Raw genomic sequence first — 26,730 nt, forward strand, 5'->3', positions numbered from 1 at the left:
AGTGGGTTGTCATCTCCTTCTCCAGAGGATCTTCCTGATCCAGGGATCGAACCCAGGTCTCCCACATTGTAGGCAGACGCTTTACTGTCTGAGCTATCAGGGAACTTCAAGGTACCATAGGGAACTATAGGTACCATAGTTACAAGCAGTTTGGAATATTTCTCCCCTACTGGGAATTAACTCTCCCCATCTTTTTTATAGCTGTGTATGTATGTGTTTAAACTGTGTTTTAAAAGTTATGGGTATGTTTTAAAGTAAACAAGTGGGACCTGATTCAACTTAAAAGCTTTTGCACAGCAAAGGAAACTATAAGCAAGGTGAAAAGACAACCTTCAGAATGGGAGAAAATAATAGCAAATGAAACAACTGACAAAGGATTAATTTCCAAATTATACAAGCAGCTCATCCAACTCAATACCAGAAAAACAACCCAATCAAAAAATGGGGAAAAGACCTAACAGACATTTCTCCAAAGAAGACACACAGATGGCTAACAAACACATGAAAAGATGCTAAATATCACTCATTATTAGAGAAATGCAAATCAAAACTACAATGAGATATCACCTCACACCAGTCAGAATGGCTATAATCAAAAAGCCTACAAATAGTAAATGCTGAAGAGGGTGTGGAGAAAAGGGAACCCTCTTGCACTTGTTGGTGGGAATGTAAGTTGGTACAGCCACTATGGAAGACGGTATAGAGATTCCTTAAAAAACCTAGGAATAAAACCATCATCAGTTCAGTTCAGTCGGTGATGTGTCCCACTCTTTGCGACCCCAGGGACTGCAGCACGCCAGGCTTCCCTGTCCATCACCAACTCCAAGAGTTTACTCAAACTCATGTCCATCAAGTCGGTGATGCCATCCAATCATCTCATCCTCTGTCGTCCCCTTTTCATCCCACCTTCAATCTTTCCCAGCATCAGGGTCTTTTTGAATGAGTTAGTTGTCTGCATCAGGTGGCCAAAGAATTGGAGTTTTAGCTTCAAAATCAGTCTTTACAGTGAATATTTAGGACTGATTTCCTTTAGGATTGACTGGTTGGATCTCCTTGCAGTCCAAGGGACTCTAAAGAGTCTCTCCAACACCACAGTTCAAAAGCATCAATTCAACGCTCAGCTTTCTTTATAGTCCAACTCTCACATCCATACATGACTACTGGAAAAATCATAGCCTTGACTAGTCGGACCTTTGTTGGCAAAGTAATGTCTCTGCTTTTTAATATGCTGTCTAGGTTGGTCATAGCTTTTCTTCCGAGGAGCAAGCGTCTGAATTTCATGGCTGCAGTCATTATCTGCAGTAATTTTGGAGCCCATGAAAATAAAGTTTGTCACTGTTTCAATTGTTTCCCCATCTATTTGCCATGAAGTGATGGGACCAGATGCCATCCATGATCTTTGCTTTCTGAATGTTGAATTTTAAGCCAGCTTTTTCACTCCTCTTTCACTTTCATCAAGAGGCTCTTTAATTATTCTTCGTTTTCTGCCGTAAGGCAGAAACCACCATCAGTTCAGTTCAGTTCAGTCACTCAGTCATGTCCGACTCTTTGTGACCCCATGGACTGCAGCACCCAAGATTCCCTGTCCATCACCAACTCCCGGAGGTTGCTCAAACTCATGTCCATCAAGTCGGTGATGCCATCCAACTGTCTCCTCCTCTGTCATCCCCTACTCCTCCTACCTTCAGTCTTTCCCAACATCAGGGTCTTTTCCAATGAGTCAGCTCTTTGCATCAGGTGGCCAAAGTAGTGGAACTTAAGCTTCAGCATCAGTCCTTCCAGTGAATATTCAAGACTGATTTTCTTTAGGATTCGCTGGTTTGATCTCCTTGCCATCCAAGGGACTCTCAAGAGTCTTCTCCACCACCGCAGTTCATTTCTTTATAGTCCAACTCTCACATCCGTATGTGACTACTGGAAAAACCAGAGCTTTGACTAGACAGACCTTTGTTGGCAAAGTAATGTCTCTACTTTTTAACATGCTATCTAGGTTTGTCATAGCTTTTCTTCCAAGGAGCAAGGAGCATCTTTGAATTTCATGGCTATATCATCTGCAGTGATTTTGGAACCAAAAAAAATAGTCATTCACTGTTTCCATTGATTCCCCATCTAATTGCCATGAAGTAATGGGACGAGATGCCATGATCTTAGTTTGCTGAATGTTGAGTTTTAAGGTAACTTTTTCACTCTCCTCTTTCACTTTCATCAAGAGGCTCTTTAGCTCTTTGCTTTCTGCCATGGGTGGTGTCACCTGCATATCTGAAGTTATTGATATTTCTCTCGGCAATCTTGATTCCAGCTTGTGCTTAAGCCAGCCTGGCATGTCACATGATGTACTCTGCATATAAGTTAAATAAGCATGGTGACAGTATACAGCCTTGATATACTCCTTTCCTGATTTGGAACCAGTCTGTTGTCCCATGTCCAGTTCTAACTATTGCTTCTTGACCTGCATACAGATTTTTCAGCAGTCAGGTAAGTTGATCTGGTATTCCAATCTCTTTAAGAATTTTCTACAGTTTGTTGTGATCTGCACAGTCAAAGGCTTTGGTGTAGTCAATAAAGCAAAAGTAGATATTTTTCTGGAACTCTCTTTATATGTTGTCCAGCGGATGTTGTCAGTTTGATATCTGGCTCCTCTGCCTCTTCTAAATCTGGCCTGAATATCTGGAAGTTCATGGTTCACATATTGCTGAAGCCTGGCTTAGAGGATTTTGAGCATTACTTTGCTAGTGTGTAAGATGAGTGTAATTGTGCAGTAGTTTGAGCATTCTTTGGCATTGCCTTTCTTTGGGATTGGAATAAAAACTGACCTTTTCCAGTCCTGTGGCCACTGCTGAGTTTTCTAAATTTGCTGACATTGAGTATAGCACTTTCACAGCATCATCTTTCAGGATTTGAAATAGCTCAGCTGAAATTCCATCACCTCCACTAGCTTTGTTCATCGTGATACTTCCTAAGGCCCACTTGACTTCGCATTCCAGGATGTCTAGCTCTAGATGAGTGATCACACCATTGTGGTTATCTGGGTCATGAAAATCTTTTTTGTATAGTTCTTCTGTGTATTCTTGCCACCTCTTCTTAATATCTTCTGCTTCTGTTAGGTCCATACCATTTCTGTCCTTTATCGAGCCCATCTTTGCATGAAATGTTCCCTTGGTATCTCTAATTTTCTTAAAGAGATCTCTAGTCTTTCCCATTCTGTTGTTTTCCTCTATTTCTTAGCATTGATAACTGGGGAAGGCTTTCTTATCTCTCCTTGCTATTCTTTGGAACTCTGCATTCAGATGCTTATATCTTTCATTTTCTCCTTTGCCTTTAGTTTCTCTTCTTTTCTCAGCTATTTGTAAGGCCTCTTTAGACAGCTATTTTGCCTTCTTGCATTTCTTTTTCTTGGGGATGGTCTTGATCACTGCCTGCTATACAGTATCACTGACCCCCGTCCATATTTCTTCAGGCACTCTGTCTAGCAGATCTAATCCCTTGAATCTGTTTGTCACTTCCACTGTATAATTGTAGGGGATTTGAGTTAAGTCATACCTGAATGGTCCAGTGGTTTCCCTACTTTCTTTAAGTCTGAATATGGCAATAAGGAGTTCATGATCTGAGCCACAGTCAGCTCCCGGTCTTATTTTTGCTGACTGTATCATCTTTGGCTGCAAAGAATATAGTCAATATGATTTTGGTATTGATCATCTGGTGATCTCCATGTGTAGAGGTTTCTCTTGTGTTATTGGAAGCGGGTTTGTTATGGCCAGTGGGTTCTCTTGGGAAAACTCTATGAGCCTTTGCCCTGCTTCATTCTGTACTCCAAGGTCAAGTTTGCTTGTCACTCCAGGTGTTTCTTGACTTCCTGCTTTTGCATTCCAGTCCTCTATGATGAAGAGGACATCCTTTTTTGGTGTTAGTTCTAGAAGGTCTTGTAGGACTTCATAGAACCATTCAGCTTCAGCTTCTTCAGCATTACTGGTTAGGGCCTAGACTTGGATTACTGTGATATTAAATGGTTTGCCTTGGAAACGAACAGAGTTCATTCTGTCATTTTTGAGATTACACCCAAGTACTGCATTTTGCCAGACATCTTGGAATGTGAAGTCAAGTGGGCCTTAGAAAGCATCACTACGAACAAAGCTAGTGGTGGTGATGGAATTCCAGTTGAGCTATTTCAAATCTTGAAAGATGATGCTGTGAAAGTGCTGCACTCAATATGCCAGCAAATTTGGAAAACTCAGCAGTGGCCACAGGACTGGAAAAGGTCAGTCTTCATTCCAATCCCAAAGAAAGGCAATGCCAAAGAATGCTCAAACTATCACACAATTGCACTCATCTCACACGCTAGTAAAGTTATGCTCAAAATTCTCCAAGACAGGCTTCAGCAATATGTGAACCGTGAACTCCCAGATGTTCAAGCAGGTTTTAGAAAAGGCAGAGGCACCAGAGATCAAATTGCCAACATCCGCTGGATCGTGGAGAAAGCAAGAGAATTCCAGAAGAGCATCTATTTCTGCTTCATTGACTATGCCAAAGCCTTTGACTGTGTGGATCACAGTAAACTGTGGAACATTCTGAAAGAGATGGGAATCCCAGACCACCTGACCTGCCTCTTGAGAAACCTGTATGCAGGTCAGGAAGCAACAGTCAGAACTGTACATGGAACAACAGACTGGTTCCAAATAGGAAAAGGAGTGCGTCAAGGCTGTATATTGTCACCTTGCTTATTTAACTTATATGCAGAATGCATCATGAGGAATGCTGGGCTGGAAGAAGCACAAGCTGGAATCAAGATTGCTGGGAGAAATATCAATAATCTCAGATATGCAGATGACACTACCCTTATGGCAGAAAGTGAAGAGGAACTGAAAAGCCTCTTGATGAAAGTGAAAGAGGAGAGTGAAAAGTTTGGCTTGAAGCTCAACATTCAGAAAACAAAGATCATGGCATCTGGTCCCATCACTTCATGGGAAATAGATGGAAAAGCAGTGTGGAAATAGTGTCAGACTTTATTTTTTGGGGCTTCAAAATCACTGCAGATGCTGATTGCAGCCATGAAATTAGAAGACGCTTACTCCTTGGAAGGAAAGTTATGACCAACCTTGATAGTATATTAAAAAGCAGAGACATTACTTTGCCAACAAAGGTCCGTCTAGTCAGGCTATGGTTTTTCCCGTGGTTATTTATGGATTTGAGAGTTGGACTGTGAAGAAAGCTGATTGCCGAAGAATTGATGCTTTTGAAGTGTGGTGTTGGAGAAGACTCTTGAGAGTCCCTTGTACGACAAGGAGATCCAACCAGTCCATTCTAAAGGAGATCAATCCTGGGTGTTCATTAGAAGGACTGATGCTAAAGCTGAAACTGCAATACTTTGGCCACCTCATGCGACGAGTTGACTCACTGGAAAAGACTCTGATGCTGGGAAAGGTTGGGGGCGGGAGGAGAAGGGGACGACCGAGAATGAGATGGCTGGATGGCATCACCAACTCTGTGAACATGAGTTTGAGTGAACTCCATGAGTTGGTGATGGACAGGGAGGCCTGGTGTGCTGTGATTCATGGGGTCGCAAAGAGTCGGACACGACTGAGTGACTGAACTGAACTGAACTGCATTTTGAACTCTTTTTTGTTAACTATGATGGCTACTCCATTTCTTCTAAGGGATTCTTGCCCATACTAGTAGATATAATGGTCATCTGAGTTGAATTCACCCATTCCAGTGCATTTTAGTTCACCGATTCCTAAAATGTCGATGTCACTCTTGTCATCTCCTGTTTGACCACTTCCAGTTTGTCTTGATTCATGGACCTAACATTCCAGGTTCCTATGCAGTATTGTTCTTTGCAGCATTGGACTTTACTTCCATCACCAGTCACATCCACAGCTGGGTGTTGTTTTTGCTTTAACTCCATCCATTCTTTCTGGAGTTATTTCTCCACTGTTCTCTAGTAGCATATTGGGCACCTACCAACCTGGGGAGTTCATCTTTCAGTGTCCTATCTTTTTGCATTTTCATATTGTTCATGGGGTTCTCAAGGCAGGAATACTAAAGCGGTTTGCCGTTCCATTCCCTTCTCCAGTGGATCACATTTTGTCATAACTCTCCGTCATGACCCATCCATCTTGGATGGCCCTGTGTGGCATGGCCTATGGTTTCATTGAATTAGACAAGCCTGTGGTCCATGTGATCAGTTTGCTAGGTTGCTCATATAAAATATGAATACTTCTTATCTATGCCCATGACTTCATTTTTCGATTTTAAGTTGCTGGTGTATGGAAACAATCATCAAATTTTAATTAATTTCAAGGCTTCTTTGCATTCTCAAAGTTTGCTTTCCCCCTTCTTTCTTGACTCATTTTTACCTTGTATGTTATCCTTTTAGTCTTTCCAGACAGTTCAGCAGTTAATACTCAGAGTAGGAGATCTGAATCATTTATTTTAGGCTGTTTGATGTAAAAAGTCTGTGTGAGGTGGTAAATTCAACATAGTTCCTTCATATGTAACTTCTCTTTTAAGTCATGCTTTTTGTGGCCTTTATCATGGGATGTGTATCAGTCAGGATTACATTTGGCTGCATATAGCTAAAGTCCACCAGGAGGGCTTAAAATAGAAATTGATTTTTCCCTCATGTTCATAAAGTCTAGAATTAGAGAATGATGGGGGTGATAAGGAGTTTCACAATATCAGGGTCACAGGCTTCTTCGGTCTGTTTTTCCATACCCATCTCATGATCCCAAATGGCTTCTTGAGCTCCAGCTTTCACATACAGACGCTATCCAGCAAGAATGAAGAAGAGCAGAAAGGCAAAAGGGTCTTCTGGTTAATTCGGTCCCTCTGAGCAGACTTCCAGTGGTCATGTATGGTTGTGAGAGTTGGACTGTGAAGAAAGCTGATCGCCGAAGAATTGATGCTTTTGAACTGTGGTGTTGGAGAAGACTCTTTAGAGTCCCTTAGACTGCACGGAGACCCAACCAGGCCATTCTAAAGGAGATCAGTCCTGGGTGTTCATTGGAAGGACTGATGCTAAAGCTGAAACTGCAATACTTTGGCCACCTCATGCGAAGAGTTGACTCACTGGAAAAGACTCTGATGCTGGGAAAGGTTGGGGGCGGGAGGAGAAGGGGATGACAGAGAATGAGATGGCTGGATGGCATCACCAACTCGGTGGACTTGAGTTTGAGTGAACCCCGGGAGTTGGTGATGGACAGGGAGGCCTGGTGTGCTATGATTCATGGGGTCACAAAGAGTTGGACAGGACTGAGCTACTGAACTGAACTGAGCAGACTTCTCAAAAGTCATGAAGATATATTGTTTTACGTTTCTTTGGCAGTACAGAGCTCGTGTCCTCTTGGGGAATGTCTGTTGCTAGGGAGGCTAAAATGTATAGAATTTTTTTTTCCTGCCACAATGTATCCAGCTAGATGTCTGGGTTCTGTTTATTGTGAAGAAGAGATGAAATGAGTGTTGGGGTGAACACTCAGGAGCCTCTGTCTCACAGTTATTTCCAAGTTCTAATAGGAAAGTAGCAAGTGGCGCAATATCTGGGTTATGATATAATCATGGAAAGCGATGGCTAAGAAATCTCTGCTCTACCTGTGGACTTGGACTTAAACTTTTACCCCAGTCACTGTTATTTTTTGTGTTACTATTTTCCAAGTATATGTGTTAAGTGCTTTTCATACATTTTATGTAATTCCCATGGCACTATCTGTTAGGCACTGTCCATTTCATGTCACAGATGAGAAAATCAAGACACAGATAGATTGTATAATTGGCCTGAGTCCTCAGAATAGTCAGTGGTGAGTCGAATGTTGAGTGTGCACTTAAAGATCACCACTGATAACTGCTTCTGTTCTCTGTTTATTAATCTGTCCACCTATATACCTATCCCTCAGACGCCACTGCCACCCCTGTCCCCGCCTCTTGTACCCAAGAATCATTTGAGGTTGCTCAAGCACAAAGAACAGAAAAACAAAAAGATAGGTAGATTGAACTAAATATAAGAAAGAAAATAGAATGAAGTTGAGGTTCAGATGATACACAGAGTTCAATGCCATATGATCGTACAGAGATGCTAAAAGTCTCCACCTGATTTCTCATTGTGTCCTACCAGAAACTAAATGGCAGAAAAACAAGGTAGAATTTTTTTTTTTTATTTGGACTCTTGGCTTCAGTTTTTAATCATATAATAATTTCCGTCCGTTCCATTCCGTTCCGTCGCTCAGTTGTGTCCGACTCTTTGCGACCCCGTGGACTGTAGCCTACCAGGCTTCTCTGTCCATGGGATTCTCCAGGCAAGAATACTGGAGTGGGTTACCGTTTCCTTCTCCAGGGGATCTTCCCGACCCAGGGATCGAACCCGGGTCTCCCGCATTGGAGGCAGACACTTTTTTATATTGTGCTTCAAGGAATTATAAAGATAATTTTAATAGCATTGTTACCATTTTCTGATTTTTCTCTTTGTGGGATAGGTCAACTGAATTACCATTACTCATTTTTTAAGTTGTGGATACTCAAAGAGAAAATATTTTAGCTGGACGTAGACCGTGTACTTAGTAAAAACTAGGGCTCATTTTTGTTTTTAGAAATATTCCTGTCATTGTTTTGAAAAGATACACATTCTGTAAGATTAAGATCTAGGTAAAAATGGTATTGTGCTAAGCAGTTGCTTGTTGAAGCTTCCCCATACATACACAGGCTGGTGAGCTCCTTCAGGACAAAAGACCTTGCCTTGTTGCTGTTTTTCTCCAGTCTCCTCAGTGTGTAGAGGTTTTCAGCAAGTGATTAATGAATGAATGGCTAGTAAATGAGGAAAGTCCGTTAATAAATGTTATTATTAATATCACTGTGTCTTAAAACTTAAGAAAGTCAATGACCCTACCGGAATAGAGAAAAAGTAGGTCATTCTTTATATAGCCCTTTCAAGTTGTATGAGGTGGGTTTTAGTACCATTAATGGTTGGACATTGGGACCATGTAGAGTCCAGCCCTTGAACATGGTGTGTTTGGAGAATCGCCATAGTGACATACCTGGAAAGTGGTGGCTCTAAAGGCAAATTCCAAGAGTCAAGTCTGGCAAGTTCCTGGCATGTAAAAGTTACTGATTGGTTTTAAGGAATGAAACTTAGATTCAGATTTTCAAAGACTTTCTATGACACGTTATCTTTTAAAAAGTGACGTTTTTCATGGGGAAAAGAAAGGACATGATTTGAATAACATTTGAAAAATAAAAAATAGAGATCTACTTCTTGCATTTTAGTTTTCAAGATTTCTTGTGACCAAAATATTAACAGAACATTTCAGTTTAATTATTTAATTATTTGTTTTTATTTCTCAGGATGTGATCTTCGTGGTGGGAAGCCAAGTTTTTAAACTACCCCAATGGATGCAGACAGTGATGTTGCATTGGACATTCTAATTACAAATGTAGTCTGTGTTTTTAGAACAAGATGCCATTTGAACTTAAGAAAGATTGCTTTAGAGGGAGCAAACGTAATTTATAAGCGTGATGTTGGAGTAAGTATCTGATTTTTGTTACGTGTGCTACATAGCCTAATTTTATAGTGCTGTGAATGATATACTAAATAAAGAATGAGGACAATACCTTATACATTTACTATAAAAATTAAGAATGGGTATGAAGGCTCTGCTGAAGCTCTAAAAATTAGATGCCAGTATATCTTGGTAAATTTGCATTAGTTCTTCAGGCTAGAAATGAAGTACAGATGAATTAAATTCAATTAAAAATTTCAGTGAGTCACAATTAAAGATTTTCATGTTCATCAATAATGTCATCTTCACCTTTAAAAAGAAGTAAATAATCTGCTAAAAAGAGAGGGACAGGCTTACTGCTGCGTTGAAACTTGAGCATGCCATATGGCAGAGAAGTCATTATTCCTGGGAAGGGTAACATCTTGAGTTGATGGACAAGCTGGTAGCGAAAGACAACTAAATGAAGAAGAAACTCTGTTTCTCAAACACTTAGGTAAGAAATTTTATAATGTATTTTAGCTCGAATTTTATTTTGAGCCTGTGATAAATTGGGTCTTCCCAGGTTTACTAGCTTTCTAGTTTAATAATAAAACATATGACAGAGAAAGAGAGGAACTCAAAATTTAATAAGAGTTTTAAGAAAAAATGTCCAATTCATTTTTTTGTTACATATTCAGTAAAACATTTAGCTCTTTTATATATTATGGCCATTTATTAAATATTGCCAGAAATGAAAAGTTGCAATGAAAATTTAAACTCACATGTTATCTTGGATCTTAGGCCTTGACCTGTGTACATTCACACTGTAGATAATTTAATCCAAATCCATAGCTTTAAGTGCCTTTCATTTCTAAGGAATCTAAAATTACATCTCCAGCTCCAGACTTCCTCCTGCATTCAAGATTTGCACATCGGTCATGAATATGTACTAGGCATAGCAGCTGTAAGACACAGAAGAAAGTCATGAGCACCATGAGGCAGAGAAAAGCAGGGTTAGAAGTCCCAGAGGGGTGAAGGGATGGGTGTTTTGGTGAAATGGTCAGGGAAGGTCTCTCTGTAGAGATGACACCTGGTCAAAGACCTGAATGAAGTGGGAACCCGGAAGGAAGAGAATACCAGATGAAAGTAACGGCTGTGCCAAGTCCCTGAGGCACGCACAGTTTGGCATGTTCGAGGATCCATGCAAACTGCAAAGTCCAGTTATGTGAACAGAGAAGTTGGAATGTGTACTTGCAGTACATTGATTTCAAGTATATAGTGAGAGATATATACAGGCCTTGAATTTTTTATTAATTAAATGTCCTTTTGAATTAATATGTTCTTTATGTTCAGTGTGGTTCTTGATTTCAGAATGGGTGGTTTGGAGAACAGTTATTTCAGTCTTGGGTAAGCTTGAAGTAGTATTTAAACATAAAATGGCCACACAGAGTAGAACCATGTGTGGAAATTAACCGAGCTGTTGGGTTTTTGGTTTTCTTTTCTTTTTGCAGAAAGTATTAATGAAGCTTAGAAAGCCTAGAATTACAGCTACAATTTGGTCCTCAGGAAAAATTATTTGCACTGGAGCAACAAGGTAAATGTTACTTGGGTGTTTATTTTTTAATTTTCCCCTCATGGGAAAGACATTTTTCCAGACTTGAAAACAAAATCACATGTACAGTTTGTTGTGTTCCTCAGTATAAAATTTATTTCCTGTGTAACTGATAATCTTTTTCTTTCTTTCAAACCATAGTGAAGAAGAAGCTAAATTTGGTGCCAGACGTTTAGCCCGTAGTCTCCAGAAACTAGGATTTCAGGTAATGTTTTCAAAAGCTATCCAAGCTGCAGATATCCAAAATATATATATATTATTTAGTGGATTGAAGAAGTCCCCTCAAATTCCTCTTATGATTGACTTTTTTTTAAATTGTATAATTCTGTCCTTCAGCTCAAAAATGTAGTGGCAGACTTTGCCCACATGGATGTCTGTGTGGGATCCTGGCTTTTTCACAGATTGCTTTCCCATAGAGAGAGACTTGTTTCCTTATAGAGTGACTGCTTTTCAACCCCTTGCATTTTTCACTTTTCTCTCTCTCACTCACACTCTCACACACACAATCTGTGTTTGATCATCACAAGAATGCTGTGTCAGGATGATGAGTGAGAACCACAGGACCCTGTTGACAGGCACACACTGGTTAGCAGGCTCTCAGCCTTGTGCGGTGACCATCTCTAGCAGGTCAGCCTTATATAATTTCTGGAGGCATAACTTTGAATAAAATGAATATGTATCCTGGATTCACTGGGTCACTTAGAAATGATGAGTAAGTAAAAGAAAAAGAAATGGGCCCAGGCAGTTTGGGATTTGGGTGGGAGGGGATGGGGGGTCAAGTTTCTCTCTGATGACTGCAGTCTCCCCTGAGGTGGAAGGTGCTAGGCGTGCACCATGGTGCTGGGGAGTGTGGGGGTGTTAGTGCTGGCCAGGAGGGGGGTAGAGAGCCGCAACTGATGGCAGGGCCACTGGGCACGTCTCGTGACTTTCTCTCGCTGCCTTGTGCCTGTGCTGAGTTGGAGGATAGTTCATCCAGATTTGCGGTTTTACTAGGAACAGTTGAAAGAATAACAGGGTAAAACCATTAAAATATTGGTAGAAGTGGCTAAAGTTATTAAAATTGAGAGGACATTGTTTTCAGCCTTGGACCCTCTTTTCTTAGCCTTGCATTAGAGATGTTGAGAGACATCCCAGTGAGTTAAAGTCACAATTTTGTCTCTGTTCTGCATTCTGACCCCTCAAATGAGCAAACATCTAAATTCGCAGAAACGTGCTTTTACCTTACTGCGTATAAGAAAAAGTCTGGCCTTTGGAGCTCAGTGTCCACTGCTTTTTGAGTTTGAAATGACAGCTTTTCCATTTTGACTCTTTGGAGGAATCTGCTTTAATGTTTCCTCACTGTTCTCCCTCTTACACCAGTAGATTAAATATCCCGTTTAAAGTACAGTCTTAAAATAAGATTCAGAAGACCCCGACATACTATTTTATTCATGCAGTTATCTCAGGCTTTGTTTATTTTTTAATAAAGTTTTTGAGCTTCTCCCCTCCCCACTTTAGTTACAGCATAAGGAGTCTCTGGTAACTTAAAATATTAAATCATGCTTTAAGTGTTTCTGTTTATCTTGTTTGCTCTTATTTTTAACGATTAAAATTTAAGATTTAAAATTAAGATTGCCATGATGAGTAAGGTTTTTTTTGTTTGTTTCAAAATAATTCATTGGTTTTACTTCTCTCCTGAAGGTAATATTTACAGATTTTAAGGTTGTTAATGTTTTGGCAGTGTGTAACATGCCATTTGAAATCCGTTTGCCAGAATTCACAAAGAACAATAGACCTCATGCCAGGTAAGTCTTCAAAGAATCAACATAACTTACCAAATTTGAAATTACTTGTCAGTCTACAAATATTTATATTAATTGTGGCTTTTTTGGTATAGTTATGAACCTGAACTTCATCCTGCTGTGTGCTATCGGATAAAATCGCTAAGAGCTACATTACAGATTTTTTCAACAGGAAGTATCACAGTAACAGGTATTTTATGATATTGAAACCAAGCTTGTCAATTATGGATTGAATGAGATAAGGAGGTGTTCATACCAAAATAGAGATACAGTATGCTTTTTCCCTTCTGCCCTCCTCAGAGAGCCGGTCTCCTCATTTTTAACACAGTTTTTCAGCTACTAAGTCATGTCTGACTCTTTGCAACCCCATGGACCTTAGCACGCCAGGCTTCCCTGTTCTTCACTACTTCCCAGAGTTTGCTCAAACTCATGTTCATTGAGTCAGTGATGCTGTCCAACCATCTCAGCCTCTGTCGCCCCCTTCTTCTCCTGCCGTCAATCTTTCCCAGAATCGGGGTCTTTTCCAATGAGTCGGCTCTTCACATCAGGTGACCAAAGTAATGGAGCTTCAGCTTCAGCATCAGTCCTTCCAATGAATATTCAGGGTTAATTTCATTTAGGATTGAGTGGTTTGATCTCCTTGCTGTCCAGGGGACTCTCAAGAGTCTTCTCCAGCACCACAGTTCAAAAGCATCAATTCTTCAGCGCTCAGCCTTCCATATGGTCCAACTCTGACATCTATACAGGACTACTGGAAAAACCATAGCTTTGACTTTACGGACCTTTGTTGGCAAACACAGTAGATGAGTTTAACCTGCTTTTATATACTATTTTGCAATCTTCAGTATACAGTTTTACGTCTGTCTTCTTTATCTCATTACCTTAGTAGATTCATCTGTATGTTCCACGTAGTTGTGGATCAGTCGTTCTTACTGCTGTTTAGTACCCAGTGTGTGAATATATTGTTCCATGGGCATTTGGGTTTTCAGTTTGGAATTAAGAAGATTCTAGTATTTGTTTTCATATGCTGTTTTTAAGTTTATGATGTCTTGCATTTAAAATACTCAAGAGAAGCCTATTTTATGAATTTCATAGAGGTTTTACATGGGCAGAATATTCAAATATAATTGGTATCTATTTGTAATGTGTATTTTGTTATATCTTTAGAGTCTTTAATTATTTGGAAGAGGTGATTTCAAAAGAGTAGGCATAGATGTCAAAGGGTAGCATTTAGCATGCAGGGTGATTTTTTTTTAAATGGTATTGTGGTTATAAATTGTTCATAGACATTACTTGGGAGTCAGGTCCAACCTTTGGCAAAATTAAGGAAAACTTCTTTAGGTCCTTGAATTTTCTTTTTATTCCATTAATCCTTAAAGGAAAATACACCTATAAACCTTCAATAGAAAAGCTTTAGTTTTGATTCATCCATGGGTTTTCACATCTTCCTCGGAAACTTTTAAAGGCTCTTGCCAGGATCATGCCTGAATCTTAAAAATGGAGTGGTGGGGAACAAGTCTCTTTCCTTTGGGTTTCTACACTTTGGAGCTCAGACTTCACAGAGGTTCTAAAATATATAAAGTCCTTGCTAAGTATGGAATTGGGCTTCCCTGGTGGCTTAGAGGTAAAGAATCTGTCTGTCAAGCAGGAGACTCAGTTTGATCCCTGGGTTGGGAAGATTCCCTGGAGAAGGACATGGCAACCCACTGCAGTATTCTTACCTGGCAAATCCCATGAACTGAAGAGCCTGGTGGGCTACAGTCCATGGGGTTGCAAAAAAGTCAGACATGACTTAGTGACTTATTTTATGGAATAAAATAATGCTTATGTAAAATATATATAAATTAAGTTAATAGATAATTTCTTACTTCCCTGGTGGCTCAGACAGTAAAGCGTCTGCCTACAATGTGGGAGACCCGGGTTCAATCCCTGGGTTGGGAAGATCTCCTGGAGAAGGAAATGGCAACCCACTCCAGTATTCTTGCCTGGAAAATCCCATGGACGGAGGAGCCTGGTAGGCTACAGTCCATGGGGTCGCAAAGAGTCAGACATGATGGCAAACTGAAGACCATTGACCTGGTTACCCAGTATGCATTATATATTAATATCTGCAATATCTGAACTGTTAGTTCAGTGGACACATTCTGAGTGGTCCTGATGGGCAGAGCTCTATTCTCTGGAGGGACTGAGGTGAGTCAGGAAAGGGTTCCCAGTGGATGCATATGTACATTTTTAGGATCTTTCAAAAAGTAAGTGTAAATGTTGGTGGGGGAAAATACACATATTTACGTATTTATTCAAAATAGATTTTATGAAAATATTTTTCACTGTTCTTTTCTATATATATATTTTGCCTATTTAGGTGAAAGCTTACTTATTTTAAAGTTATTAGCATTGTATGGATTGATAAATATATTACATCACCTCATCCCTTGGTGCTTTTTTGTTTTTAATTGGCAGTTATTGTTCAGTCGCTAAGTCATGTCTGACTCTTTGGGACCCCATGAACTGTATCCTGCCAAGTTCCTCTGTCCATGGGGTTCCCAGGCAAGAATACTGAAGTGGGTTGCCATTCCTTCTCCAGGGGATCTTCCCAATTCAGGAATCAAACCGGCATCTCCTTCATTGGCAGGCAGATTCTTTTCCACTGAGCCACCAGGGAAGCAAGCTGTAAGGGTGAATGACTAGATTAGTAATAAAGATGTGAGTACCAGATAGTGGTAAATCTGTGGGGATGTTCAGACTGTGCAGTTTATAACAGCCCTCTGGTTTCCCAACTCTGGTAGCAGCTTTGTTTACTTCTGCTGGGTTCCGTGATACTCCTGTGATGAACTTCATTTCAGTTCAGTTCAGTTGAGTCTCTCAGTCGTGTCCGACTCTTTACGACCCCATGAATCACAGAACGCCAGGCCTCCCTGTCCATCACCAACTCCCGGAGTTCATTCAAACCCATGTCCATCGAGTCAGTGATGCCATCCATCCATCTCATTCTTTGTTGTCCCCTTCTCAGTCGTAGCCTAACCAGAAGCCTGGCTACAGTGACCAAAAGGATATTATTATTAATAGTCGTCTAGTTCCATTTGTTTTTCCTTCCTTTAATGAGCGTATTTTAGCACTTCGTATTTTCCTCTGTGATTGTGTGTGTGTGTGTTTAATATACTTTCTTTTCCCAATGGTGCCCAAACCAAGATGAGTAACATCATTTTATGTTTAATTCCATTTAATTGTTCATAAAAAATTGTATTTCTTGGTTCTTACTATGACTATGTGTACAGTTATATAAGTGTAGGTTTTTAAAAGAACAGCCTGATATTCTAAAGGACTCAGTTCTTTGTCATTCTGGGAAATCAGCTTTTCCTAGTTTTCTTCTGCCTCTTCTCACCTCTCCCTCCACTGTGTTGTTGCAGGACCCAATGTAAAGGCTGTTGCTACTGCTGTGGAACAGATTTACCCATTTGTGTTTGAAAGCAGGAAAGAGATTTTATAATTCGCCACTTCATTGGTTGGAATCCTTAACTGAGCACCTTTTCAAACCTGCTGCACATTGGACTCAAAAGGAAACCCGGACCAACAGGAACTGAGGAAACAGACTCTTTTATTCTTTCACGGCTACAGTGGGAGCTCCCGGCCCTTTGGATTTTACTTCAAACCTTGCTGTAATATAAAAAGGAAGTTTACAAGACATGACATTGCTGCTTTTACACAAGGACACTTCTATTTATTTTTGCAGTAATTTTCATGTCCCCGTGAGCAGAGCTGTCCCCGTGTGCACTACCGCAAATTGTTTTGTTGTCATTATTTTTTTTCCAGTTTGAGCTAATGTGTTTTATTTGTGAATAGCCTTTTACATTTTTGTATGCTGAATATGGGCACCAAAGAACCTGTAAAAGTTATCTTTTTCAATTGAATGTGCACAAATAAAAGTTTGGAAAAGATCTCTCTTCATATCCATTCTATAACTTTTATTCCCCATTTTTCTATTTTAACAAATATTGTATTCATAGTTCTTTTTTTTAATCTATGCAAGCTTAGACTTTTGCTAAAGTGTGTCAGCTTCGTTTTGAAGTGTATTTTGTAAATATACATATGCCACATCTGTATAGTATCTTTTAATGCTCTGTTACCAAATATCAAATAGGAATTTTTTTTTCTTAAAGATTAGAAATGAAGACATGTATATAAACTGTAGGGAACCAGAGTAGAACTTTATAGATTAAGCATAATGTTTTATGTTGCTAATTTAACATGGTAGAAAGTGTTAACCATCTTTTAAAAGTTGCAGAGTTGTCGTTTTAAAAAAAGAAACCTCTTATTACCTACAAGATAAATACAAGAAAAGCTGTGATGGGTTGTACCTCATATGTACCTTTGTTACTCTGGAAAGACTCAACTCTGATTATAGGAAAAGAATAATCTGAGGTTGTTGCTCAAGGCTGTATATTAGGAATCTTGTCAGAAGTTGAAACATTGTGCTGTTTTAACAAGAAGTGCCCCAGTGTGACTATATTAATACTGCAGTTCAACTTGAACTTGAAAGCCATTTTGCAAGATTAGTCTTTCCCATTGCTGTGTCTTATTGAATGAAGCTAAAGAGTGACTATTCAATACATGGGACTGCGCCTTTAAAGTTAACAGTAAATACGCATTTGTGAACCAGTGACTCTGGCTCACCCATGAGCCCAGGAATGGTAATACAGTATCACGCTGCAGTGGTGCTTGACCAATTGAGTATTAACTAACAATGATTTTACCTAGAAATAAAACTAAGCGGAGAGTCATGTTAGCTTCTCAGTTAACATTAATAGAGATAATAATACAACACAGTCTTCCACTAAAACTTTGAATTTCCAAAATGTTTTGGAACATTTGTGAAAAATTGGAACACTTTAACCTCTGTATTCTAGTACATGTATTCCCTACCATGTTCTAAAATCTTGAAAACTGTACTGAACAATACATATTATTTTATGTTTATCTTTGTCTTCTTCTTGATACCTTCCCCTGCCCTTCCTCTCACTCTTTGTAAGTTGGAGGCAAGGGCTAACTTTTATATTTTCTCTCTTGGGAGAGACTTAATTGTGATTTTCAGACTTCTTTCTCACTTTTTACATTTGTGTTTAGGTAGCCTCATAAAATATATACAGAATAAAATTCAATGAAAATTATAGGTTCTGGGCAGACTGAAAAATTTGAGTTTTCACTTAAACTTAATTAACAGTAATTAAGTGATCTCTCCTGTTCTGCAGTGTTCACAGAAAAAGAGAGAAGGAGAGTGGGGGAACATGATACAGTCAAGATGCAGATCCAAATGTCGTAGGATTTTTCAGTATTGGAGTGACTTGAAAACTAGGTAGATCAGTAGCTCATCAAAACACTTTCTCAGAGAAGAGGAGGAAGGACAATCTGACTGGGTCTGGTTTCAGGGCTGCTGCTCGCGTGCCGCCTGGCCAAGTGTCATGGGTGTGACCCACTATACTTAAAGCTGGTAAGAAATGAGTGTGTCTGATGTCTTCTGGCTTTTCACAAGTGCTGTACATTTTTTTTATAAATAAAAACTGTAAATATATACATAAAAATTATAAGTATTCCCCCTTCTTATTTTTGAAAGTGAAAATGCTGTAGTTGGGGTTGTATTGGGTAAAAATTAGTTTGAAAATAGAATTGTTTCATTATAGATTCTGAATAATAAAAATAGAATGTTTAAGCTACTGAAGTTGAAATCACTTAATGATAAACCTAAGTTTATAAACAGTTTCCTGCCCATTTACAATGCATGGCTAAGCCATGAAATAGCTAAAGGATACACAGTGTTTGAACTTGCACAGTTTAACAATTTTGTTAGTATCTTACAATCTGTGATGCTTGACAAAGAAAAGAAATATACCGATTACCTGTCTTGACCTTATTTAATGTCAGCATATAATTCCACTGAAAGTTCTTAATAAATTTCTTCAATCGATTACCTCTACAGAACATACTTTCCCTTCTTCCAGAACAAATGAACAATGCATGCTCTAACTTGTGTGAGAAATGTACTGTGCAGAATGGAGATTGCAGATCTTTCATCATAAGTTCCCCTGCCAATTTTAATGAAAATAGTGTTTTTCAGCACCAGGACTTTTAGTCATTCTCCTGAGTTTCTGATAATACAGTTTTACTGTTGCTTACAGAGGCTGAAGTCTGACCACTTCATTATAAAGGGCTGCAGTAGATCTTACTTCCTTATAGTTTGTTACGGGCCGATACAAAAATTTCAGGCTAAATGAAAAGGGCTTTTGACTGAGGATTCTCTTTTCTTCAGGGTAATCATATTTTTGTATTCTTTTTCAGCTTAGGCTATTCAATACATTTTGTGTGTGTTTCCCATAGCTTAAGTCATTTAATGGATTACTGCATAAATGGTTTGAGACTTTTTATTGTAGATTTTCTACCAGTGTACCAAATTGTATTGGTAAAATGCTTCCCCGCATCTTAAAATTCAGCTGGTGCAGTACAGAAAAGAGCAGTCCATTACTGTGTGGGTGAAAACGCAAGTTTCTGGTACAGTCAGTGATCTCTGTTTCATCATAGAAAAGAACATAGTAAGGGAATTGCCCCGATGTCTAGATGTCATTTATTATGTCTGCAAGTGTCTGAAAGTCAGCATCAGTTATAGCCCGTAGGCTGTAACCTGAGGTAGTGATATTCCTGAGGCGTGTGAAGAACTGCAGGAAACTATGGATCTAAGTTATCATGAAAGCTTAACTTAGTAATTCAAACCTAATTACTTACAGATTTGGATAAATAACCTAATGACCTGATTCCTTTTCTCATGATTTACTAACAACTACTACTAAATAAATATGATCCCACAATTTTGAAAGTATCCTTTATACTCATATATTTTTTAATGGATAGAAAAATGCTTATCTTTCTCAACTATTGCAGAGTTGTTTCTTTTTAATACTTTGTAATACTAACATCAAATTCATAAAAGAATATTTTGAATTACATTGTAGTTCATGATTCATAAAATAAGATGGATAATCTTTATAGTTGTTGAACTATAATTAGAAATGATCACTAAAGTCCTAATCGGGACCCTATCCTAACCTAGAACATGCGTGCAATTGTCCATATTGTGTCTTGGTTCTTTTTTACACAAGACCTAGTGTGGGGAGTGTCTTGGTAGACAAAGCTTACCAAAGGTAAGCTTATGTTCGACAACTTATGTGTCTGAATAATAAAGCCGCAACAGGCCTCTGTGCATAACAAACCTTAAGATAAAAGCTGCCCTCATCATTAGTTCATAGTCTTTCAAAGGCTGCTCTGTGAAGAAGGTGGAAAATACTGAACCAGCTGGTATTATTTTTATCCTGGTATCCTGCTCAGAGTAAGACCACTTGGGACCTTGTTCCTCAAATACCTTTCATGGTTCCTTTAGGGGGTGGGGTAATGAGTAAAGACTATAATTTCAGGATATCCTTTTTAAACTAGCTCTGTGACACTGAAAAGAAAACATGGGAGTGGCTAACACATATTGGTAGGAAGACACCCTAAGTATTCTCTTTCTATATCAACACTTGAAGGGTTTTGAGGCCATTAGATCTCTGAAGAAAGCTGCCTTGGCTGTCCCTTACCCCGTAGCTTTTTAGACTCCAAGAACTGCTCTTGGGGTTTTCTTTTTTGAAGCTGTTTTGGCACTAATTCCTCCCGGTGATGACTCATAAAACAAATGTTGTTTTTCACATAGTTCCTGAAAGAGAAAAAGGCACTAATGAAAATGTCATTCTTAATTTACAGTATTTTGGGGGAAAAAATGTGCAGGCTATCATTTTTAAAAATCACCCTGGGGCTTTAATGTTTTAGCTGTGCAAAAAAGACCAATGTTTATTGCAAAGTTTCCATGTGTCACGAAATTCCGGGCACCACAGACCTTTGATCAATCTCATGCAAAGGGTAAGGTGGGGTGTCTTCTCAGAACAATCATAGCATTCCTGTCTTCAAGGAAGGATCCCAAGGGTAGTCTTAAATAGAATGAGTGGAGATTACAACCCAGATCCTCTCATTTTTTTCCCCCTTTTCTCAGACTGGTTACCAATATGCCTATGTTTGTGTCTACACATTCTGCTTTCTGCATTATTCTCTTGCTCCTGCTTTAACAAATTCATTTCTACAAGATTATTTCCATCAGCATAGAAACATGCTCTAGTATTTTATGTTTACTTTTAAGAAGACCACCTTCGAACCTTTCTTCCCCTTAAATATACTGTCCTGTGGTTTATCCAGTTCGTTGAGTGGCTACATTCCAGGTGTGTGGTTGGAGTAGATAAAGACCTGGCTTTCAAGGATCTTACATCTTAACAAAGGAGACAAGCACAAAAGCCTATGATTTCAACTAGTAGGAGTGCTAACAAACCAAGAAAGGGGGAAAGAATGGCTTAGTGGGGATGTGGAGGACTTTATCATACTGCTGGCATCTCCAAAGATGAGGTGACATTTGATCAGAAACTGCAGTGAAGTTAGGAAACCGTGTGAAGGACTGCAACTAAAGACCATGTTATGGAAAGTCCAGCGTGGCTAGAACATGGCGAGTACGTGAATGACAGATGTGGGGCTGGAGGGGTAGGTAGCAGCCAGAGTTAAGAAGCATGAATTTTATTTGAAATGTAGTAGGATTTTTAGCTGAAGAACGACATTTTTAAAAGATCCATCTAGCTGCTGTATGGAGGATGGACTGCAGAAAGTGGAAGTTGAAAGAGGACTAGTTTGGAGGTTAGTCCAGATAAAAGATGGTGGCTTGGATTTAGAATAGTACTGGTAGAAAGTGTATATTCCTATGTTCACAGCTAACAAGACTGACAGTGTAAGGAATAGCATGGATGAATCCTAAGCCTCTGGCCTCAGAAGCACCCTTGGCCTCAGAGGTTCCCCCAAGCAAAAGACTTGTGGAGGAAATATGAGAAGGGCAGTCAATGGTACCGGGAATCCAGAGTTCTGTGTAGGTCATGTTAAATTAGAGATGCCTCTGGACATTCTAACCGAAGATGTCAAGTAGACAGATTTGGGAATTGAAAATCAGGTAAAAAGTCAGAGACCAGAGAAAATCATTTGGGTATCATCAATTTATGGATGGCTTATAAAGCCAGGGGAATACACCCGAGAAGTGAGTGTAGATGGAGATCAAGGATTGAGCCCTAGGCATTATGGTATTTGGAGGGAGGAAGGGAGGAAGCGGAAACAAAGGAGACCAAGGAGTCACTGATGGGGGAGGAGAACCAAGAAAGTACAATATACTGGAAGATAAGTAAAAGAAAAAGTGTTTAAGGATGGGAGCATGAAGAACTGGGCATGCTAGAGTTTGGTAACAGCAGACATCATGGGGAGTAAGAAAGCAGGAAAGAAAACCTGAGTGGGATAAGTTCAATGAAGAATGATAGGTAAGGATGTGGAGACAACAAACATAAAATACCCCGTAACTGAGCAGTGGGAGCAAGGAGTGCGTGGTACCTGAGGGGAATTTGAGATTTGAGGTCTAGGGAGGTATCTTGTTTAGGATGGGAAGTACTGAAGCTGTGTGTGTGTGTCTGTGTGTCTCTGTGTGTGTATGTAGTGATAATCCCATAGAAGGGGGAAATCGATGACATACTATAGACAAATGGAAGAATTGGCCTTTATATCAAGATGCAGAAAACGGGCACAGATGTAGGTAGTTTAGTAGATGGCATAGACCATGAGGTGGGCTCTTTATTTCTCTCTCTTTTTTTTTTGTGAACTAAAAAGCCATGGCCATCAGCAGGGGGTGAGGAAGTGGGACGGAATGCTGGAGGTTTGAGAGGTGACAGAGTGTGAGGTCGCCATCTAGGACAGTAGGAAAACCAACTGTGGTAGGACATTCCTGAAAACCTATTTGAGATTTACGTTCAGCAATTTAAAACTGAACTTACCTCGCACAGTTGGCTATTTTCTCCAGCCATGTGTAGTTCCTTGGATGCAGGGAAAAAAAACAGGCTAAGAATAGACAATCAGAACTAAGATTTGCCTGAACAACGAAGGGAGAGGGGACAAGGTAAAGGGAGGGGTGGTGCATGGAATCTGACTAAGAAAGGAAGTGGGTGATGACTCTTCAGTGGATTCCTAGTCCTGGTAGGTGTTTGAGAGAGAGCTGCAATGCAGAGTGGTCCGAGGGTGAGTGGGAGGCTTGGGAAAGGAGCAGTGATGGGTTAAGCCAGTCGAGACCGTGATCATCCTGTTTGTTCCCATTCCCAGCAAAACTGATGTCTTCACAAACTCGCACTCTCAAGCCTCCTCGGTCACCTCTGTCCTCCCGACCCCATTGAGACTGTACCCACAACCCGTAGTCACCACCCCCCTTTGCACTTGGCCACTCAGCAGCATTTAATATCATTTGATGCCACCTTCCCACAACACTCCTCCTGGCTTCAGCAATTGCATATTTTCTGGGCTCCTCTCCAACCCCGCTGTTGGCTCCTTTTCAGTGCTTTCCACGCTCACTCTCCCCTGCTTGTTCTCCAAATGTTGGCATAAACTAGGGCTTGGTCCTGGACCTCATTCTCTTTTCTCTGCTCTCCGACTAGATGATCTCATCTGGTTCCATAACCTACATACCATTTACTCCCAGATCTGACCCAGACTCTGAATGTCTCCAGAATCTCATATTTACATATCCAGCTGCCAATGAATACACATCCATCTGATGTCAAATGGACATCTCTGTAATCTTTCCAGCTCTGAAACCAAGTTCTCTTTCAGGCTCCCCCATTTTACCATCCATGCAGCTTCTCAAGCTAAAAATTTCATTATTATCCTGACTATTTCATTGCTGTGGTTTAGTTGCTCAGTCATGTCCACTCTTTTGCAACTTCATGGACTGTAGCTGCCAAGGGTCCTCTGTCCATGAGATTTCCCAGGTAAGAATACTGGTATGGGTTGCCATTTCCTTCAGGGGTTCTCACCAACCCAGGGATTGAACCCACATCTCCTGCATTGCAGGTGGATTCTTTTACCACTGAGCCACTGGACAAGCCCCACTACTTCATTACCGTACTTCTATATCCAATTCATTCATTCATCCATTCATTTTCAATAATGTGCTTCAATTATATGCAAAGAAATTATTCCAGGTGCTGGGAAACTACAGTGAACTAAGTATACAAAAACTAGGGCAGAGACCCTGAGTCTTGAGCATTTCCTGGTGCGTTTGGGATACAGCAGAATGACCTATACAGCTGGTGAGAGTGAAAGCGGGGAAGAGTGGTAGGATATGTAGACCGGTATGGGCCTGAATACACATTGGAAGGACTGATGTTGAAGCTGAAGCTCCAATACTTTGGCCACCTGATGCGAAGAGCTGACTCATTGGAAAAGACCCTGACTCTGGGAAGCACTGAAGCCAGGAGGAGAAGGGGACGACAGAGAACGAGATGGTTGGACGGCATCACCGATTCAATGGACGTGAATTTGAGCAAACTCCAGGAGATGTTAAGGCACAGGGAGGCTGGCTGTGCTGCAGTCCGTGGGGTCGCAGAGTCAGATGTGACTTGGCAACTGAACAACATGGGCCATCAAAGCTGCTGGAAGAGTTGAGCAAAGGAATGGCTTGATCACATTTAAAGGGGTCACTGGTTGCTGTGCTGAAAACACTGGAGGGGATGGAGTCTGAAAACAAGACCAGTCAGGTGGGTCTCAGGTGGCTCAGTGGGTAAAGAATCTGCCTGCAATGCAGGAGATGAAGAAATGTGGGTTCGATCCCCAAATCGGGAAGATCCCCTGGAGGAGGGCATGGCAATCCACTCCAGTGTTCTTGGCTGGAGAATCCCAATGGACAGAGGAGCCTGGTGGGCTACAGTCCATAAGGCCTCAGAGAGTTGGACAGGACTGAAGTGAATGAGCATGCACAGATGGTTACTACAGTAACACAGGAGAAAGCATGGTGACTCAGATCAGGGAAAGAACAGTGAAGATGGCCAGCTTCTAGATGTATTTTGAAATAAGAACCAACACTATATTCTGAAAGATTGAATATGGAGTGGGAGGGAAGGAGAGGGAAGACTCGAAGGTCTGTGGCCAGAGCAAGCAGAAGGATAAGGCTGACCTCAAGTGAGGTGGATGTCTGTGAGTGGAGTAGGTTTGGGGGACATCGGGGTTGAATTTAGATCATGCTCAGTTTGAAAGATTTGTTTAGACATTTGAAAAAATGTGTAGAGCAAAGAGTTGAATAAACAACACTTGAATTCAGGAAAGATATTGAAGCTAGAGGTATGAATGTTGAAATCAGGGGCATATGGATAGTATAAAGGCCATGGCTTTAAGATCAATGAGCCAGTGAGGGGTAGAGAGGCGATCAGAGGATGAAGCCCCAGGGCACTCCAACTTCAAGAGAGTGAAACATGAGATGGATCCAGCAGAGGATGCTAAGAAGGAGCGAGTGGTAGAAGACAACCAGGAGGTTGGTCCCTGAAGGCAGTGAAGCAAGTGTCTCGGAAAGGAGGCCACGCTCACCCCAGTCCATGCTGGCGATGGTCACTATGCCAGCCATTAAGATGCTGACCGAGAACTGACCACTGGGTTTAGCAATGTGGAGTAACCTGGATGTTAAAAGGAACAATGTCAGTGGAGTAGTGGCCATAAAAGTCTGCTCACTGGAGCAGGTTCATGAGAGAATAGGAAGAGAGGAATTGCTGACAGGGAATAGACACAACTCTGGAAGAACTTTGCTATAAATGATGGCAGAGCAAAACCTAGAGAGGAAAATGGGACCAAAACACTTTTTTGTTTACGATGGGGGAAAAAATCACCTAAGATCTTTTCTGCTGATGAGAAGTAAAGATCCAGGAGAGAAGGAAGATATGGATAGGGGTAGACCAGGAGTACTGCTGGGGAATGTTCTGGAAAAGGGAAGGGAAGAGGGTGTGAAGTGGTCACCATCATATAGCAATGAGTTAAAGGTAGAACCTGGAGGGATGGTACTATATTTCAATACAGACACTGAGACGTGGGGAGGTGGAAGGTTAGGGAAGTTTCCTTTCTGATTGTGTCCATTTCTCCTGTGAAGCCAGAAGTAGAGGCTTCCCCGGTGGCTCAGTGGTAGAGAATCTGCCTGCCAATGCAGGAGACACAAGAGACTTGGGTTCAATCCCTGGGTCAGGAAGATCCCCTGGAGAAGGAAATGGCAGCCCACTCCAGTTTTCTTGCCTGGAGAATTCCATGGATAGAGAAGCCTTGTGGGCTACAGCCCATGGGGTCACAAAATAGTCACACACAATGGAGTGAATGGGCATGCATTTTTCCATGAAGTCAGAAGCAAGGCTGTCAGCAGGAATGAGGAGCGCTACGGAGGTGGGCTTCCCTCATAGCTCAGTCGGTAAAGAATCTTCCCGCAATACAGGAGACCCAGGTTCAATTTCTGGGTCGGGAAGATCCCCTGGAGAAGGAAATGGCAACCCACTTCAGTATTCTTGTCCAGAAACCCATGGATAGAGGAGCCTGACAGGCTACAGTCCATGGGGTTGCAAGAGTTGGACTCGACTTAGGGACTAAACCACCGCTACCAAGGAGGTGGGATGTTTCCAGAAAGAGGAGTTAGTGTTGAGCTGTTGTCTAGGAGAGGCAGTTCATAGACAATGGACATGGGCAATTGCCAGGCAGCATGGGAGGGGCCCTGGAGGTCATGAGGGGGATTGAACCTGGGGCCCAGCCCTGTGCTCGTGTGCTTTCTCTGCCATGTGCAGCTGTGTGCCTGCAGACACTAGTTTGGCACAACTTAAAGTAAATCAGGTCACGTCACTTCCCTGCTTAAAGTATTTTTGTAGCTTCCCATTGCACTTAGAATGAAATCCATACTCAGTCTGTGAAGCTCTACACATCCATTTCCATT

General features: G+C 40.7%; 2 protein-coding genes across 3 annotated transcripts in view; one reads left to right on the plus strand and one right to left on the minus strand.

The window, feature by feature from the left end:
• The first annotated feature begins 9,371 nt into the window (after positions 1–9,371).
• On the plus strand, positions 9,372–18,558 carry TBPL1 (TATA-box binding protein like 1). The gene is made up of 6 exons (XM_055432890.2): positions 9,372–9,506; positions 10,973–11,055; positions 11,215–11,278; positions 12,754–12,857; positions 12,950–13,044; positions 16,262–18,558. Exons 1-6 carry the CDS (start codon positions 9,372–9,374, stop codon positions 16,339–16,341), a joined length of 561 nt encoding a protein of 186 aa, XP_055288865.1. The 3' UTR covers positions 16,342–18,558.
• The window catches only part of SLC2A12 (solute carrier family 2 member 12), a 76,524-nt gene continuing 59,293 nt past the window's right edge, over positions 9,500–26,730 (minus strand). Inside the window, exons 5-6 of one of the 2 annotated variants that reach the window (XM_055432889.2) lie at positions 20,474–20,589; positions 9,500–10,423 (exon numbers count right to left, since the gene is read on the minus strand). In XM_055432889.2, coding sequence (XP_055288864.1) covers positions 10,398–10,423; positions 20,474–20,589 — 142 coding nt within the window. In that variant the 3' untranslated portion in view covers positions 9,500–10,397. Of the gene's footprint in view, positions 10,424–18,701; positions 20,590–26,730 lie in introns of those variants that run through there. The other variant, XM_055432887.2, reaches the window with a different exon arrangement.

This window comes from Moschus berezovskii, chromosome 10, assembly GCF_049115385.1.
Source record: "Moschus berezovskii isolate FMDL1 chromosome 10, NW_MosBer_1.0, whole genome shotgun sequence".
Taxonomy (NCBI): Eukaryota; Metazoa; Chordata; class Mammalia; order Artiodactyla; family Moschidae; genus Moschus; species Moschus berezovskii.

Coding starts and splice junctions, on each gene's coding strand:
- TBPL1 (XM_055432890.2), top strand. CDS start 9,372: ATGGATGCAGACAGTGATGTTGCATTGGACATTCTAATTACAAATGTA. Junction 9,507..10,972: donor TTTATAAGCGTGATGTTGGA/GTAAGTATCTGA, acceptor TTCTTTTTGCAG/AAAGTATTAATGAAGCTTAG. Junction 11,056..11,214: donor ATTTGCACTGGAGCAACAAG/GTAAATGTTACT, acceptor TTCAAACCATAG/TGAAGAAGAAGCTAAATTTG.